This window comes from Prinia subflava, chromosome 4 (assembly GCF_021018805.1).
Source record: "Prinia subflava isolate CZ2003 ecotype Zambia chromosome 4, Cam_Psub_1.2, whole genome shotgun sequence".
Classification (NCBI taxonomy): Eukaryota; Metazoa; Chordata; class Aves; order Passeriformes; family Cisticolidae; genus Prinia; species Prinia subflava.
Genome location: NC_086250.1, coordinates 37,854,672 through 37,870,971, shown reverse-complemented (window position 1 = coordinate 37,870,971; position 16,300 = coordinate 37,854,672). Strand labels below are relative to the sequence as shown.

Here is a 16,300-nt window from a genome sequence, read left to right as displayed (position 1 = left end):
AAAAAAAGGAAGTTAATTTTTTTTTTCTTTCAGGGACTTCGCCAAATCAATCAATCGTCCCTTCTCTGTGTATTTCAATCCATATACACAAAGCATTGAGATTCTGAAGGATACCAGGAGTATAGAAAATGTTGTCCAGGACCTCCGCAGCGATCTAAACACTGTATGTGATGCTTTAAGTAAAATGAACAGATATTTAGGGATTTGATGTGTTTGGCACTGTGATTTTCTGTAAGTTGCTCTGTAGCCAGTTACCTCACATAAGATCGTTAACCTATCAGAGCCATCAGTTTTCCCTTTACAGCTTGGCCTGTGGCTTGCATCATTGTGTAGCTCTGTCTAACTGTAATGTGCAGACAAACCAAGGCAATGCTAATTTGTAAACGAAACATGGAATGTGGCAGAATATAATCATCATTTCTTCAGCACAATGTCATGTACAAGTGTACCATTAAAAACTTTCCTGGCAACTGTTGGTTTCCATAAAATGATTCACTTCACTTCACTTCACTTCACTTAAGAAATGGTGTTGCTGATTTCACTAGGTCTGAGTTTATTTCTTCATTATCTCTTTTCTTCCATAAGAATCCAGAAAATAATTGTTTGGCACATTTTAATTTTCTTTGTAAGAAAACATTATTTCTTTCTCTAGTGGTAAAGACACTGTTTTGTCCATATATCTGTTACAGATATTAGATTCTCTAAACAATACAATTTATAAACCAGTAGGTATCTGAGATCAGGAAGGATATGTATTGGTATTAAAAGGTCTGTGAAGATTATACATTATGAGAACCCACAACTGACAAATGTCCAATGTGGCTGAGCAATTGCACCACAGTTAAAAAAAAAAAAAAAGAAACCTCTGACAGTTCATGTAGAAAGGTAGTTGTAGTTCAAATGTGTTACCTGTGACACAGTTCTGAGAGTGCTTCCTCTGAAAGTGCTATCTGGAAATAACAGAGGAAGCACTTGTTTTAATTTAATTGTTACATGTGAATCCAAAGTCCTTCTATATCCTTGTATGTCTTCTGCATTCCCTTGTGTCTTGAACTCACTCTTCTTGCGTTTCAGGCATAGCTTGCCTTTCCTCATTATTCCACATTCAGCCTCGACTTGGCCTTGCTTGACTGGGTCTACACTGCACCAGTATCAGAACATATAAAAGGGTGAATATGGAAGTTGCTATTTAATTATAGCTGAGATGATTTTCAGTTATATTTTCAGAATGTTTCTGGAGTGATTAAATCATAGAAACACCCAAGCTGCCTTGCTTGTATCAGATGGATGCAGGTAATGCCTGACTTAATAAACTCTAAGCTGGCAAGCTCTGACAGAAGTACAAGCTCTGTCTGGGGAGCACAGTGCAGAAATATTTGAGCTGGCTCTTATCTGGAAGTAATAATTATGCATGTCTTTCCTTTATCTGGGTTATTCTATTCTCCTATTAGCCAAGATAATGGAGAGTTGACTATATTGTGTGGACCCTTCTTAATGGAAACCACATGGCTTATGCAGATCATGTCAATAAGGGTGAAAATGTCACAGCTTGTCTACATATATGGAAAACAGGTATCTATTGAAGCTGCTCTCCCAGCTGAAACAGTCATGCAGAGACTCTTAAGTATTGCTAGCAATTTCAGCATAAAAAAGGTACCACTTGATAGTACCGGCAGATCCTTAAATAAAAGGCAATCTATAAGGATAATTTTCATAGGGATATCTGCCACCTCCTCAAAGATAACTGTGAGATAACAGAAGAGGCTTTTTTTCTGTGGATAGTCCCCACTGCATTCTAATGCTGCTGTTAATAGGGTGCTTTAGATTCAACTGTGACTGCCTTTGGTGCAAATGAAGAGCTGTTGAGTTAGCCCATGGGGATCAGCATGCCGGAGGAGATTTTAACCTCCCAACATTAGTGCTGACTGTTAGCTAGCACTTACCACAGAGGAATCACTGGCAACCTTAGCAGGAAAGTTTCTCCCTCTTTCTTTCCATGGAATCTGATGAACCCCTTGTAGCCCCTTTTGGAGAAAATGGACTGTACTGGGATTTCCTTTAACCAGTCTGAAAAAATCATTGTGCAAGAAACAGTAGCTCTTACTTGTTTCAAGAACTGGCAAGGTATTGTTGCTTGCTTAAGTAAAATAAAGCCACAATAAGCAACAAAAATTCAAAACTTACAAAGTTACCAAGGCTTTCCCTTGAATCAGAATTATGCAGGAAAACTTTAAATACTTATAATATCTGGATTTATACTTGAATTTTCTGAATAGCTTAAAATAAGAATTCCAAGGCAGTAAAACAATAGCAGCATATCTTTGTTTTGTTTTGTGTTGTTAGCAAGTAAATCTCATTATGGATTAGGGAGAAACCCTTGAAATCCAATAGTCATTCTAGGACTAATGATGGCAAGGAAAACTGTCTACAGTGAAGATATAATGTCAATGACACAGAACATTGTCAAAGGATAATGGGCTCCCGCTGCTAGATATATGCTTAATCCAATGATTTTATTTCTATTATACAACATGATTAAAAATAAATTAACTATAATGGGCTAAGGAATAATAGTGATTTAGAGAGACAATCACTCATTGTTCTTACATAGCAAAGCTGCCGTCTTACAGGCTGGAGAGCAAACTGGCTTTGGGCTTCAGCCAGTCAGGAGTCAGGACTGGGAAGGAATGCTTTAAAAAGTGCACTGTTGCACTTTTATGAATCACATAGTTTCAGCTACGCTGAAATTCTTCTCTGTGGTTTTTATTAGCAAATTAAGATCAGCCATGCAGCAATCTCCTTGGATGACAAGCTCATTTAGGTATAATGAGGAAATTATTGACAGTTATCAAATTACACTAACGTTTTATTTGGAAAAGGCCATATTTATATATGGTACTTGTTTAGCTTTAGTGAGCTGGACTCTGGAAATTGAACTTCTGGCTTAGTCTCATTTATTTCCTGTGTAATTCTGAACTGATGCTTTATGGGTCTGAGATATATGCACTTACTTTGCCTGCACAGAGTAAATGGGCCCGAGCTTAATGAATGTAAAGCATTGCAGTGTTTACTACCATGCAAAGCCTAAAATGAAAAACAACACTCTGAGACATGGCAGCAAATACAAATACCAAGTTTCATTTGCAAACCTAGACATGGTTCATGCATTTCATTTAATTTGCTCGGTATAGGGGGTGGAATGAGGAAGGTGTTAACATAGCATATTGCATTTTCCTTCTCCAGTTTTCACGACCTGTTGGGAATCCTGTTTTAAGTTTGGCCCTAAAATGCACTTCCATGAAATAAGGTGTCTTTTCCTTTTCTCTTGTTAGGATATCCTAATGTGATGGAGAAAATTCCAGAAATATACTGTGCTGTAATATGTATTTACTTGTGCACTGTAATGGATTAAGGAAAAAGTTTCTCATCTTTGAAAGGACAGCCTGGCTCAGAGAGCTAAAAATGCTGAAGGCTTTCACCTACAGGCTGCTGGTACAAATCCAGTCCAGTCAGCAGTTACTGAAAGCTATCACCAGCCAGCAGCAGCTTGGCTTCTGTGTGATGAACTGGAAGGCTGTGATTGCGTAGTTTGGAGTAGAGGAGACTGAGGGGAGACGCGATAGCCTTTTTCAAACACTTAGAAATGGCTGCAAAATGGAAGGGACAAGCTGTTCTCCAGCTTCAAGAACTAATGGACTTAAATTGCAGGAGAGGAGCATTAAGTTATGTAACAGTGAAACGTGGGGAACAAATTGCCTGAGGAGACTGCAGAACCTCCATAATTTTTCAAGAGAACAGTTTAGGCTGCTTTCTCTCAAGAGAGAGACTGGCATAGTCATTCCCATCTTGAGACCAGAGGAGAGGCCACACAACGTCTTGAAGTCCCAGTCTGGAAAAGGCTTCAGACAGCTCATAAGAGCAGTAATGGTGAACAGCCACCACTCTGGAGCATTCATATATCACCCGGACTTCTGCCTCCTCCTTTAGTCTTTGACCACCCCTAAAGAGTGGTTCTCCATTATTCTGTCTTTCCTTAGGGAATGAATAGGTTCCATGGTCAGAGTGTAGCCCTACATGCTGACTGTGGTGCTCTATTTCAAGTTCATCAGCCATTTGGGAGAGCGCTGTGTGTGACTCACCTGCTAGTTACAGCTGCCCAGAGACAGAAGACCAAAAGTGAGCAACCAGCATTTGTAGTTTTTACAAACAAGGTTTAAAGCTGCTCAACTTCATAAGCAAAATAGAAATTTGTATTTCATTCTGTCTGTGCCTGCATTTTAGTTGTCAGGAACACTGTGCTCCCTTGAACACTCTAGAGAACTTGGAGCTCTTCCAAGCTGCTGAACTTAAGTGCTCCAGCCATACATCAGCTACGTGTCTTGGTGAAATCTGGGCACAGAGCATCCTGTTCTCCGTAACTCCCCTCATTTCCAAGGAAAAGAAACCCACTGGTGTAGTTAGAAGGGAACTTGGGTTTAGGCCCCTGCTGTAGCTTCCCAGGGAACTTGGGGACAGCACCTGCTGTCCAGTCTAGTGTCACATTAAGAGCTGGGTAAGGATCAGTGCAATGCTCTTCTACTCAGGAAATCAGCTTTCCCAAGCTGTAAACTTTTCTTCTTGTTTTATCAGAAAAATCTAAGTCTTTTTAGAAATATGACAGCTTCTTTTCTCAGTAGGACCCATGATCATATTCCAAATCATTTGAGAAGGGAATAATTCTGCAATATTTCTATAAAGGTTATGCTCTGTAGTATCAGTCACTCCAGTTCTGGAGATGTTTCACAGACGAATTCTTGCCTTCTCAGTGAAGAGTTGGACAACAATGGCAGATTACTCTTATGGGTTTCAAAGTGTGTTTGAGACAGGACTCTAAGAGAAAAGTTCTGGTTCTACTAGAAATTATTGGCTATTAAAAATATGTATCTCAGGAAATAAGTTATTAGAAATGAGTACCTCCAGTTGTCATACCAAAGGCTGTAGAGGTGTCCTTGGCATTCTTATTGGTAATTTCCTGTTACTTAAATGAGCTTGAAGGCTCAGGCCTTCAAACAATGTTCTCCTCAATTGAAATGCTCTACTAAACCTCTGTTATATTTTGTATGTGGTCCTCGAGAAAAGGTAAGAAGACAAAAAATTTAGTAATGTCTATTCAATACAACTATATTTAGCTTAAAAAGGCCCTCCAACCTCTTAGAGTAAGAATTCATATTTCTTTGCCAACAGCAAAGACTGTTAAGGTAAGACTGAAAATATGTGCTGGCATCTACTTGGAATTTGGCCCAGAGGGTGGAGTAATTGTGAAATGGGTTATATAGTCCCATACTTTAAGATGCAAGTAGGTGATGGATATTCTGGTGGACATTTTTTCAAATGTAGTCAGAAATCTCAAATGTCCAGAAAAAATGGAGAAGAAGCTGCCACAGTCCATCTTTGGAGGTAAAAAGCTGAGTTTGTGAAGCAGCAGGAGGTAGATTTTAGTCTGTGTTAAACTGGCACATGACCTGAAACACAACCCAAACACACCTAAATCAGTGGCTTCTGTGTGAGCTCCTGTGTGAATACAATCCTGATAACAGAGCAGCAATAAAGCACTCTAGAGCCCAGTTTTCCCACAGCAGAAAATGTGGGTGATTTGAGACCAGCACGACACAAATAAAATCACTTTTATTTCCTAGAAAACCTTTTAAAATATGCTATTATTTTATTTTTTATAAGAATTGTAAAGTGACATGTTAATTATGAAATGGTTGATGCTCTTAGTATTTTCTGCCTTGAGCTTTTCTAGTTGTCACCAAACTCCCTACCAGACTTGCTACTTTACATGAAAGTAGAATAATGCTGAAGATGTCATGCTGCCGTTTCCCAGGGCTTTACAGTTGATGAGGACACCTAGTGCTACCCTCCCTCACCACCCTCCTTGCAGTGAATTGCACACCTCAGAGATGTGAATAAGGTCAGTTAATAGTAAATGAGTTTAAGGTTATACACACAGTGGATTTGCCACTCTAGCAGAATTTCTCAGGAGGATCTATTTGGTTGAGCTCCCTTTTAATGATTACCCCTGCTAAATCACTTGAAGGTGGAGTTATGAAAAAGCAAGTGTCTCATCAGATGGGAACCAGGGAGTCAAAATCTCAGCTGCTACAAAGCCAGTACATGTTCCAAGAGACGTTTTAGTGCCAGTGCCAGTCAGTTCAATTGGAATGAGCTCAAAATAGATTTCGTAGTTGCTGGACTGAAAGGCTACATTTTACCTGGAGGTCTCAATCCAGCCACTGTTTTCTGAGACAGGAGCTAGAGCTGTAAGTCAAGCATGTAAAGCCTTACTTCATTTGCAGACATTTTTAAAAAGAAAATGTCATCTCCAGAATAAAAAGCAGTGTGCAGAAGGTGAAGAGGCAACACGGTCTGCTGTTTTCTGAGATCTTATTCACTGCTCTTTTCCCAGTGCTGGTCAGCACAGTTCATGCATTCAAGGGAAGACTCGGCCTGTGCTAATTGACTGCGGCAGAAGTTAGAGAGCTGTCTGAATCCCAGAGAGGAGTTCCTGCTCTGAGCTGTTCCTGAAGCCTCAGAAGGCCACTGTTTGTCTTCTGTGACTTGTTTGTATGGAGTAACTCCTCAGGCTTTGTCTGTGGGTGTCTCTGTAGAGGGATCATTTAACACATGCTGTCATATGTACAGGGAAGGTAGTAGAGAGAGGTTAGGAAGTGCCAAGAATTTTATTCCATAGCTCTCCTTTTCAAATCATCTCATACATGGCTGATGCTTTAAAAAAAAGGCAAAATAGAGGCCCACCAGCACCAACCATCCATGCCCCCCTCCCACTGCAGTCCTCGGGCAGGTGTTCTGTAGGGCATCACTCTCGTCTGTCCCTTCTCTTCTCTGAGGCCAGTGGTAGCACACGGTGGATCTGTAGGGCTGTGTGAGCTGTCCCTGCTGTGCCCCCCAGGCGTTTTCCCGGTGGGATATCTCAGTGTGGAGGTGGGCAGCCCCGTGCAGCTCCATGGGGCAGTACAGTGAGTGCAGTGCGGTATGACAGCTCCAAGATGGAATCCCCAGCCTCACTGCTGCAGTGAAGCCCAGCAGGGTACTCAGAGGGCTCAGTGCTGCCGATAGAATCTCCCTTGCCCCATTTCAAAGGCAGAATTGCTTTAAATAAGCAATTGCTTAAGAAGTCTAACACTTGGGACTGTTAAAAAAGCTAGTGGCACCTGCAGACTTATAAATAAAGGGCGTGGGCAACTGTGTGGTACCTATAGGCAAGTATTGATTTTCTTATCACAATGTCAGCACAAATCTGGCATACAGATGATGTGGGGTTCGTGTGGATTGAGTTTTGTTACACCATCTCTCAAAAAGCTCAGGGGAAACAAAAGATGGTCTGTTTGTAGCTGGACAGGCATAGCGATCTTTATTTAATTATCTGTTTTCTTGCCATTACCTTATTTCCAGTGAGGAGGAAGAGCACTGTACTCATGAATGTTGTGTAAAAGCTTGTGCATTTTCACTAAGTGATAGTTTCGTCTGTCAAAGTTAGGAATGAAAACATGGTTAGAGGCAGCGAATTATACCTCAAATGTAACGCCTCTGATTTGCAGAAGGGAAAGGGGAAGTGCTAAGTGAATATAGGAAATTGCAGCATTATGCGTTGTGAGAGCAATTCTTTCCATCCTTGTAGCTAATGGACTGAACAGAAAGTGAACAATTTATTTCATACAATGATTCACCAACACTTTGACAGGGTTTCGAATTCTGAGCTCAGTTTCATGTTCAGCTCCCTGTTTACTAGTGAAATAGTACAATTATCTGTCTACCTCTAACACTTTATAAGCAGGCAAGGCTGCAGGATCTGAAAAGAATAAAAATAACTGTATAAATCCTGAATGTTTAAGGCTGGAGGGAAGGGAAATGAAGCAAGTGTTATCTTTCCTGCGGTCTATTGGAACATTCCTCTAAAAATAAAGTTAAATTCCCTGGGAAAATAGGTCCAAAAGAAAAATGCCAATGGAACTCGGTTTTCAATTTCTATTTAATGTTTCCCCCATCTAGGTTTGAGAAAGGAAATCACAAAACATTTCTCGTTTGAGTCCACTTGTCAAATTGTCGATAGTAAAGTAGCCAGAACTGTTACAGCTGAATTGGTCACATAAAATTCTGGTGAAAAAGGGATGCTTCTACCAGAGGCATTTAGTAAATGTGCTAAGCTGCTTTACAAGACAGGATGACATTTTTCTGCCTTTAACCCCAGTTTTATTGAGAATAGAAATCACTTGGACTATGAGGAGTTTTAGTTTTTAATCTTGAAATGTTTGTGAGCCAGCCCTGACTGCACACGTCTCTTGCTCATGAGATCAGTGTGTTTGAATGGAACAGCCTCCCAGAAAAACATAATTAGCTTCTTGTTAATTTTGGTCATTTTTGATATATCAGTGTTTATCAAGACTATTCTGAAGGAGATTCTGGACAAATATGTTTTGGAAGTCATAAAGTACAAATTCAGTAGAGCTTTTAAAATACAGTGAGTGTCAATGGGTTGGTGAAAAAAGATAATGGCTATAAAAATGGATATGAAAGCTATTAATAAGGATTACAATATGAACATTTGAGGATTTAGGAGTCTTATTTCAAATTGCATAGGTAAAATGGAAAAAAAATTAGAAGTCAGTAGCAGCAATTACCTGTTGCAGCCCGTTCTGCCAGATGGCAATGAGACTCACTTCGTGGAAGAACCTGAGCCTATGGCTTTTGCTTAGCAAAAAATATGAGTAGAAAGTTGATGCTAAAAATGCTATTAGTCTGAGAGCCACTTTAGTTGGTGGCAGCAGCAGCAGTCAAGGTGGGTGCTGAAGTCTGGGATCTGGCTGAGGAGGTGGAGTGGGTAGCAGTGGGCATCTGCCTTTGTTGGGAATGGCATCCATCAGTGGCTTCAGAGCCCCTAAAGAACAGGAGTTTCATACTGACATTTTGCACACTGTTCCTGCAGACTTGGGAGGCAACTCTGCATAGCAGGGAGAAAATATCTTCCTTTTGGGTATAACAGAATAGGGACAGACAGTCCTGCATGACTTTGGTAGAAGAGAGCGATTTAAGATTATAAACAGCAGAAGAGTTCCCTAATTCTAGCCTATTAAGGAAAAAAAATTCTCATTTAAAAAATCGCTATGAATACCAGTGTTTATGCACAAGAGGAGTATCCTCAGTTCCAGGGCTCCCTCAACGACCCTGGGGGAGAGGGGAGAGAGGTGCCGGGTTAAATGGCTGCTGAGTCTCTGTGTGGGTTTTCTGCTGCCCTTTCTGGAAGCACTGCTCTTGGCCTGGGATTTCTGGGCCAGCCAGCAGTGCTGGCTTCATGGACGAGATTTGCACTGGTACAATTAATCTGCTCCCTGTAAAACAGAGAAATGCAGCACTCTCCTTGAATTATAGGAGTGAATATGGGGCAACAGGGACAAATTTAAATTAGGTGTTTACTACAGGGTGAAAATGAATGTAACCTGAGAGTGCTTTTCTTTGTAAAATTAGTCATGGGTACAGTTCCTGCAAATGTAACATTACTTCATGCCTCCATTCAGTTGGTTGTCTCTCACTCTGTATCTTTCTGACTTTATCAAGTTCCAGGCAGACCTTGGCAGTTGTCTGAATTTAAGTGAAATCAGCCATTTTGTTAGCTCTGAAATAAATCACATATCTGGAGGAGCAGGAGAAATCTGCCCGAAGAAATCTGTGGTAGTCCTTGGCAGTAATTCTTTGAGCTAAGAAGCATATGTTATGGTGGCTCTGAAGCTGTCTGGGCATAATTTGCACAAAACCATTGCTGTGGCTTAGGAACTACAGTAGATTTCTCTGGATTCCCTTCAATTCCTGAGTTTTGGCTTTCTACTGGGCTTGGTATAAAGGACAGAAATCACAAACTGGGAAAAAAATGGTTCCCCTCTTTTGGTAAGCAACTGGTGCAAACAGAAAACTTCCCTTTTCAGCATCAGAAAGTTCAAGAGAGTGACTGCTCCACTTCCAGCCTCCCTGGCACTCTCACCTCAGAAGCTGGTGTATACACCACTTGTTTCCTGTGATTCCCTCTAGCAGCCTTATTTTCAGTTGCCTGGAGCATAGTGCAAGGTGACTTGTGTTTCTTTTTCAAAAAATGCCTTCATCTTTGGTACTGAAGAAAGGGTCTTTCTTACAGATTTCAGAAAATCTTGTTTGGTAAGATATCAATACATCTACTTTCACACTTTTGCCTAAGTGCTTCGCTGTTGGACATTTCACAGTTCTGGGACATGTAAAGTCCTAAACAAAAACTAATCTATTTTGGTCTTTTTAGAAGATTAAAGCAAACAAACAAGTTGATATTTCACTACCCTCTTTCTCTCCAATGTTTTAATTGCCATTTGCCCTAATCAATCTTGTCTGTGGCTTCTTAGCTAGGCAATATATTTTTTCAGTGTGTGTATGTATGCACATGTAAAATAGAAAGAGGCCAGATTATTATCTGAGCAGATTTTTCCATGGTCTCCTATGTCTCAGTTGCTGTGCTGGGTTCTAAGAAGCTGCATGTGTAGTTCTCATGCAGAAAACAGAGCAAACATAATGTAACTAACCCATATTGACTGCCAGATGCCTCAAAGTGTTCAGGACTTGTAGTAAACGACTTTTTTCCTTGGTCTGCCTCCACTCTGCCTTCTGATGCTTTTCCCTTTGATGCCCTGTGACCTCACTGCAAATGCGATGCCTTCTGCTCAGTGCTCTTGGACAGATGGACAGCGGTGCCAGCAAGGAATCTCAAGAGCCAGCCCACTAGACTCTCGCTTGTCATTCCTCAGAAGGATGGTAACTGTTCAGCTAAAGCTAATAGTTTCTGACAAGTGGTAAACTAGACTTAAAGAAATACTGTCTCTATGAAACCAGAGTCTTCAGACAGCTATTTAAAACCTCACTTCTCTGTCAGATGCCAGTGTTGGTAACCATACTTTGCCAGCTGATCACATCATAATTACAATTACTGTCCTAGCCCAGAGAAAAGGCTCAGTTCATTGGTCCAAGTATTGATTAACTGGTGCAGTCAAGATTACTTTACTTCACAGAGGAGCAATAACCATTAATAGTGTTACAGCCCAGAAAGTATGGTGATGAGAGGTTAGATTGGAACTTCAACAGATAAGGAGAGAGGCATTGTTTATATAATCCTGAAAATCTTAGAGCTGCTATGTTAAAGGAGGTAATTAACCTGAGGGAACCACTGATGACAGGGAAGAGCTAATGTCCTTAGGTTATGTGCAGGGAACTCTCCTCGTGGGAATCCTTAGAGGAAAATATTTAGCTGCCTCCGTTGGTGTGCTCACAGAGAGCCAACGGGCTCTGTCGCCGCTGGCCCAGACACAGCGACAGGTATTGTAGGGGGGTCAGTCTGCAAGCTCGCAAGCAGTACTGACTCCCGTGGGTTCTCTGCCTGGCAGAGGCTTATGTGAGCGATGGAGATTCGACGGGCAGTGGAAAGAAAGGAGGAAACAATTCCAGACGAACAGAGGGTTTATTGCAAACACCTCCTCAGCCCGAAACTGTTCGGGGGGAGAGGGGTGTGGGGGGCTTTTGTCCGAAGGATTCGGAGGGGGGGCAAAGGGGGTGGCCAGCCGCTGCCAGCCAACCGGGGCAGGTTGCCAGGGGATACAGGTGTAATAGAACATCGCTTGGACTAATCAGGGGAAAAATAGGAGGGATTTACAAAGGCAGGAGAAATGACAGGCAGCTAACCGTGTGCCGCATGACAGGTGCCGGAGTCATGTGAGTTAAACAAAGGAACAATCGAGGGGTGGGGTACAGGGAACCCAACAAGTACAAAAGTATAGAAAGCCTAACCGATTAAATTAACACACTGCCACAGCTGACTGGGCTGATGCATTTGTGGAGGTGTGAGAAGGCTGTATTTTGTTACTGTGAAACCATCAAATACAGCCATACCTGCACAGGGTGGCCTTTTAGTTCCTGTTCGTTATCTGGTCTGCTCAGGCAGGAGTGGGAATGAGAGGCCATAGCACAAGGTAGCACCAGGCCATCCCTCTTCTCTCCTCCTTCTCTTGTGGATGCAGAGATTTTAAATTTTCTTTGAAACAAAGTTTTGTGTGGAGCAATAAAATTTTGCAGAAGAAAACAGCAAGTTAGAGCTCATTAAGTTTATAGGGCTGGTTTATTCCTGTGTGAGCTGCAGATTTTAGTTAAGAGTCTAACAGCCCCTTCAGCTCAGCAAGGAAATCCTGTGAAGATTCTCCCACTTGGCAAAAAATCAGAATAATTTTCTTAGTGCTTTGTGTATCAAAGCCCAAAGTCCAAAGGCCAGGTCACTTTGTCCTGGTCTGAGAGTGTTAAAATCTCTTGGATTAGCAGAGCTTTCAGAAAGCCACAGATGGAACCTCATTCTTCTGAAATTCTGGAGGTGGTGAAGCAGGGCAAGGATACAGCAAGGATATGGCTTTATTGATGAAAAAATTATTATCTGAAGTTAGTAAGTTCATATCCTCAATCTCTTTGACCCCATTATCTAGACTTCAGCTAATTTCAAAAGTCAGTCTGTTCCAAAACAGCCAGTTCCTCTGCTGTTCATGGATCACACGGCAGGAATGTGACTGCTCCTACAGAATAGCAAGTGCCCGTGGGCAGTGTGTGTGTGCTTACATTCCCTCATACAGCCCACACTTCCACACAGGGCTGTCCTGGTTTATGTAAATTCATGCTAATCTCAATCTCTATACATGTGGGCATATTTCACCCATCTGATAAGGATCAAGGGACACACCCCTTGCTATATACTTTATATTCAAACAACCTGGGGTTAATTTGATGCCAGGAGAACAGCTTTTCATTCTCCTTCTCAAGGCAATAAACTACTAACATTAACTTTCTGTGCTCAGCTCTTGGGGTCTACAAGGAAATGGTGTGAGCAAATTCGATAGCAGGTATATTGGCATATGAATGTAAATTAGGTAGAGAGCTGTAGGCAAAATGAATATCAGGCTAAGATGTGTTGTGATTTACAAAGAAAAAAAATGAATCAAATTAAGCTCAAGCTAAATTTTTTTTCTCATTGTGTTGATAGTTTGAGTGTTTGATCTGTATGCTGTGGGCAGATTGTTTGGAAATAGTAGATGATGAGTCCTTTTGTTAATGAAGATGTGGAGGGCTCTTGTGTCCCACTCTTAAATGTAAAATCTCTTTGCCAGAGCAAGTCTTACCATTAATTGGAATTATTTCTGTCAATGCTCTCTTTTTCCTTCCTTACCTACTCTCCCTCAAATTCTACAAAAAGATTCAGGCCCTCAATTTCACCAATTCGGTTGCATAATCCAGCGATGTTCTTTTTATTTACAGACTAGGTATTGACTAGAGAAATGTAGATAAACAATAATCTGGCCCAACTCACAGATACTGTTTGCATGCCTCCTCTTTAACACTGCTGCTCTTTACCTCCTCACTACAAAAGTTTTGTTAGATTTTATGTGGTATTTGTAAAAGTCAAGAGATTCCAGAGACTTTTACCTTTCAATTCAAGCTAAGGTAAAATATATCAAAACTTGCAGCCCTTTTCAGCAAAATCATTGCAAGCAGGTCCTGCCCTTTCTTAAACTGCTAAGGCGACAGCTTGAGATGATCCTCTGAGTGCCACTGTGACAGTCTGATCACCTGGGGAGAGTAATGTCTTACAGACAGGCAGATCCCAAGCCATTTTAGTAATTATAGGTGAAAACTAACAGCTTGCCAGTGCAGATTCTTGAGTACCCAAGGCGTGTGCTTACAGCAGGAGCCTTCCCAGTACAATTGCTGCATTCAGTGGTTCTGCAGCAGCTTGTCCAGGGGGCCCCTGGAGAGAGCCTCTTGTAAATAGAATAATCAGGAGATAATAAGTGTAATGGGCAGAAGTTTTGCAAGCTCCTGACCAGCTGGAGTTGAGAGACCCCATGCTAGCTAATGCAGCTACATGATTGTCAGGTGCTGGCTGAGCAACTAACCAGGCCTTTCAGTTGCAAAGTAATGTTCCTTCTACTCAAATATTGTGTATGATGTTTCTTGATTGCTTCTACCAATAAATTTTCATCTTCCACCAACCTAATCTTACATGTTCATTGCTTTGATGAGACAGTGAAGTTCCAATCTCATTATGGAACAGGGAAGCACATACTGTCAACCTTAATATCAACAACGTGGACATCAGGCTGTATGTAGGAGTTAAAATAGCAGCCTATTGGTAGGAGAACAGCTGTTTCTTCAACAGGACTTTTGCTGAACTCAGGCATCGGTGTCAAAACAGAGGGTGTGGAAGTATAGTTCAGGCAAAGTGTAAACACTTAAGTCAAAATGCATGGAAAATGCCACCTCCTTTCCTGTTGACACACTGAAGGTGTTTGAATTCCCTAAGGGTCCAAAGGCTTGACTCTGGCACTTTCCAGTGCCTAAATCTCTGGAAAAATCTGGAAGTGCCATTATTACTACTAGGAAATTGCTTAAATTCAAATGGGATTTCCAGTCAAGCATCTCCCTCAGCAAGTCTCCTGAAAGTCATGAACAACTTGATTGGAACCAGGAGTACTAATTTCACAAAAATAGGAATGTGTGATACTTCCTTTTTAAAACTAAGGCAGGGGAAATCTCCCTCCTCCTCCTCCAAATACAGGAGCAGTCTGGGAGCAGAATTGACCAAAGGCATAAGAGGTTTTCTGCCTAAAGGAAGAGAACCCAGCTCTGCTTGTCTGGCCTGAGATCCCAGCCACCAGTGCATAGTCCATCCTTTGCCCTGAGCTTGGGCTCTGTGGATTAAGAACTGGTGGGAGCAAGGTGAATTCTGATGTTAGGACAGAGTTACTTGAGTTTTACTTCTCCTTTACCTTAACTATCACTATTTAGAGTGAATATTCCTCTTAGAGGTATAGTGGGAATTTGAATTAGTATGGACACCATTTTTCCCTGATTAAAAAAAAACCAACCAAACATTGGATGTTGTTCTAACTGCAATGTGTCCATCAGCCATTTGACAAGTTAACAAGGCTGACATGACTGCATCACAGAGCACCAAACCTAGGGTCCTATTAAAACAAGTGAATTTCTAACCATTGTGTTTGCCATGGTAATCTTCCCACACTCTAACTAACATAATGTCTGTTGGAGTCTGCAGACAGCCTTGTCAGAAAAGGGTGAACCTTTCCAGACCGTTCATCTCAGTGAAGCACCAGCCTCTCACTCAACTGGCTTCACTCGATGTCAGTGCCCCTTGTACTTCTGGGTGTTTTATCTGAGGGTTTGGAGGGGCACTCAGGTTAGGAAAGTACAGGAAAGAAGAGCGGTGCCACAGAAAGGAAGAAGGCCATCCATGCAGCCATCCTCTGCATGGTTGATGGATTAAGCCCCTCTGGTGACAGCAGAATAAACGGGGGCTGGAGCTCTGATCAGCTCATCCATTACAACCTCCCCTGAGAGCAGTCCCTTCACATATTCCACTGCTGTTAAAGGTAGAAATCTTTCCCTCACACCAGCTGAGATCATCCTTCCTGCAATCTGTGCTGTTTACCTCTTATCCTTCTGCCTTGTCTCACTCTTTCTGCTGCTGTAGTTCGAGCCATCACAGAGACCGGTGTGAGTCAGTACTGTGGATACTCTGAGTGCTGTTAACCAGAGATGTTGGTGTTGGTAGTGACACCCCAGCAGCTCCCTGGAGGCTCAAGTCTTTTGTCTTCCCTGTATCCAAAGTGCAGTCTGCATTTGCCCATTTCTCCATCACAGTGGCTCCTTCCCTGCCCAAGTTCCTCTACAGAAAAACTCCCCTTCCCCACTCTTCTCTGGGTTTTGCCTCACCTTTTCCCTGAGGGTTCTCAATACACTGCAGTCAGACAGCCTTCTCTATGTCACTTGAATGGGACTCTTTGCTTTTAGTTTCCACTTTTTTCTAAGCTGTTCACTTGGTCTATACCCAGAATTATAAAAGTGGCCACTTACAGGGGCTAGGACTCCTGCAACATTGCTTCTCTAATGCTTCAGGTTAGAATTACAATACAGTATTCAGGAGAATATTGTAACTTGTGTTCTCCAGCTTTTGTACCTTTGTTCTGATGCATGACAGAAAAATTCAAGGCTATACTGCAAAGTGTTTGTCCTTCTTTTAAAGCTAACAACAAAACCCCATGACATTTTCCTACTCTCTCTCTGTGCTGTAGCTTTTTCACACCTCTCCACTGAAGAACTCCTTCAGAGGCACTAAAAGGAGTGCCTACTTCTTTGGATAAGAGTTGGTTAAAAAGGCACAGGGCTGTGAGGGGGA

General features: G+C 41.7%; 1 protein-coding gene across 1 annotated transcript in view; it reads left to right on the top strand.

Annotated features, from left to right (window-relative positions):
• Positions 1–1,289, top strand: part of TPH2 (tryptophan hydroxylase 2) — a 51,821-nt gene extending 50,532 nt beyond the window's left edge. The window contains exon 11 of the mRNA XM_063394908.1: positions 34–1,289. Within this exon, the coding sequence (XP_063250978.1) occupies positions 34–208 (175 nt within the window). The 3' untranslated portion in view covers positions 209–1,289. The remainder of the gene's footprint in view (positions 1–33) is intronic.
• Positions 1,290–16,300: the final 15,011 nt, after the last annotated feature.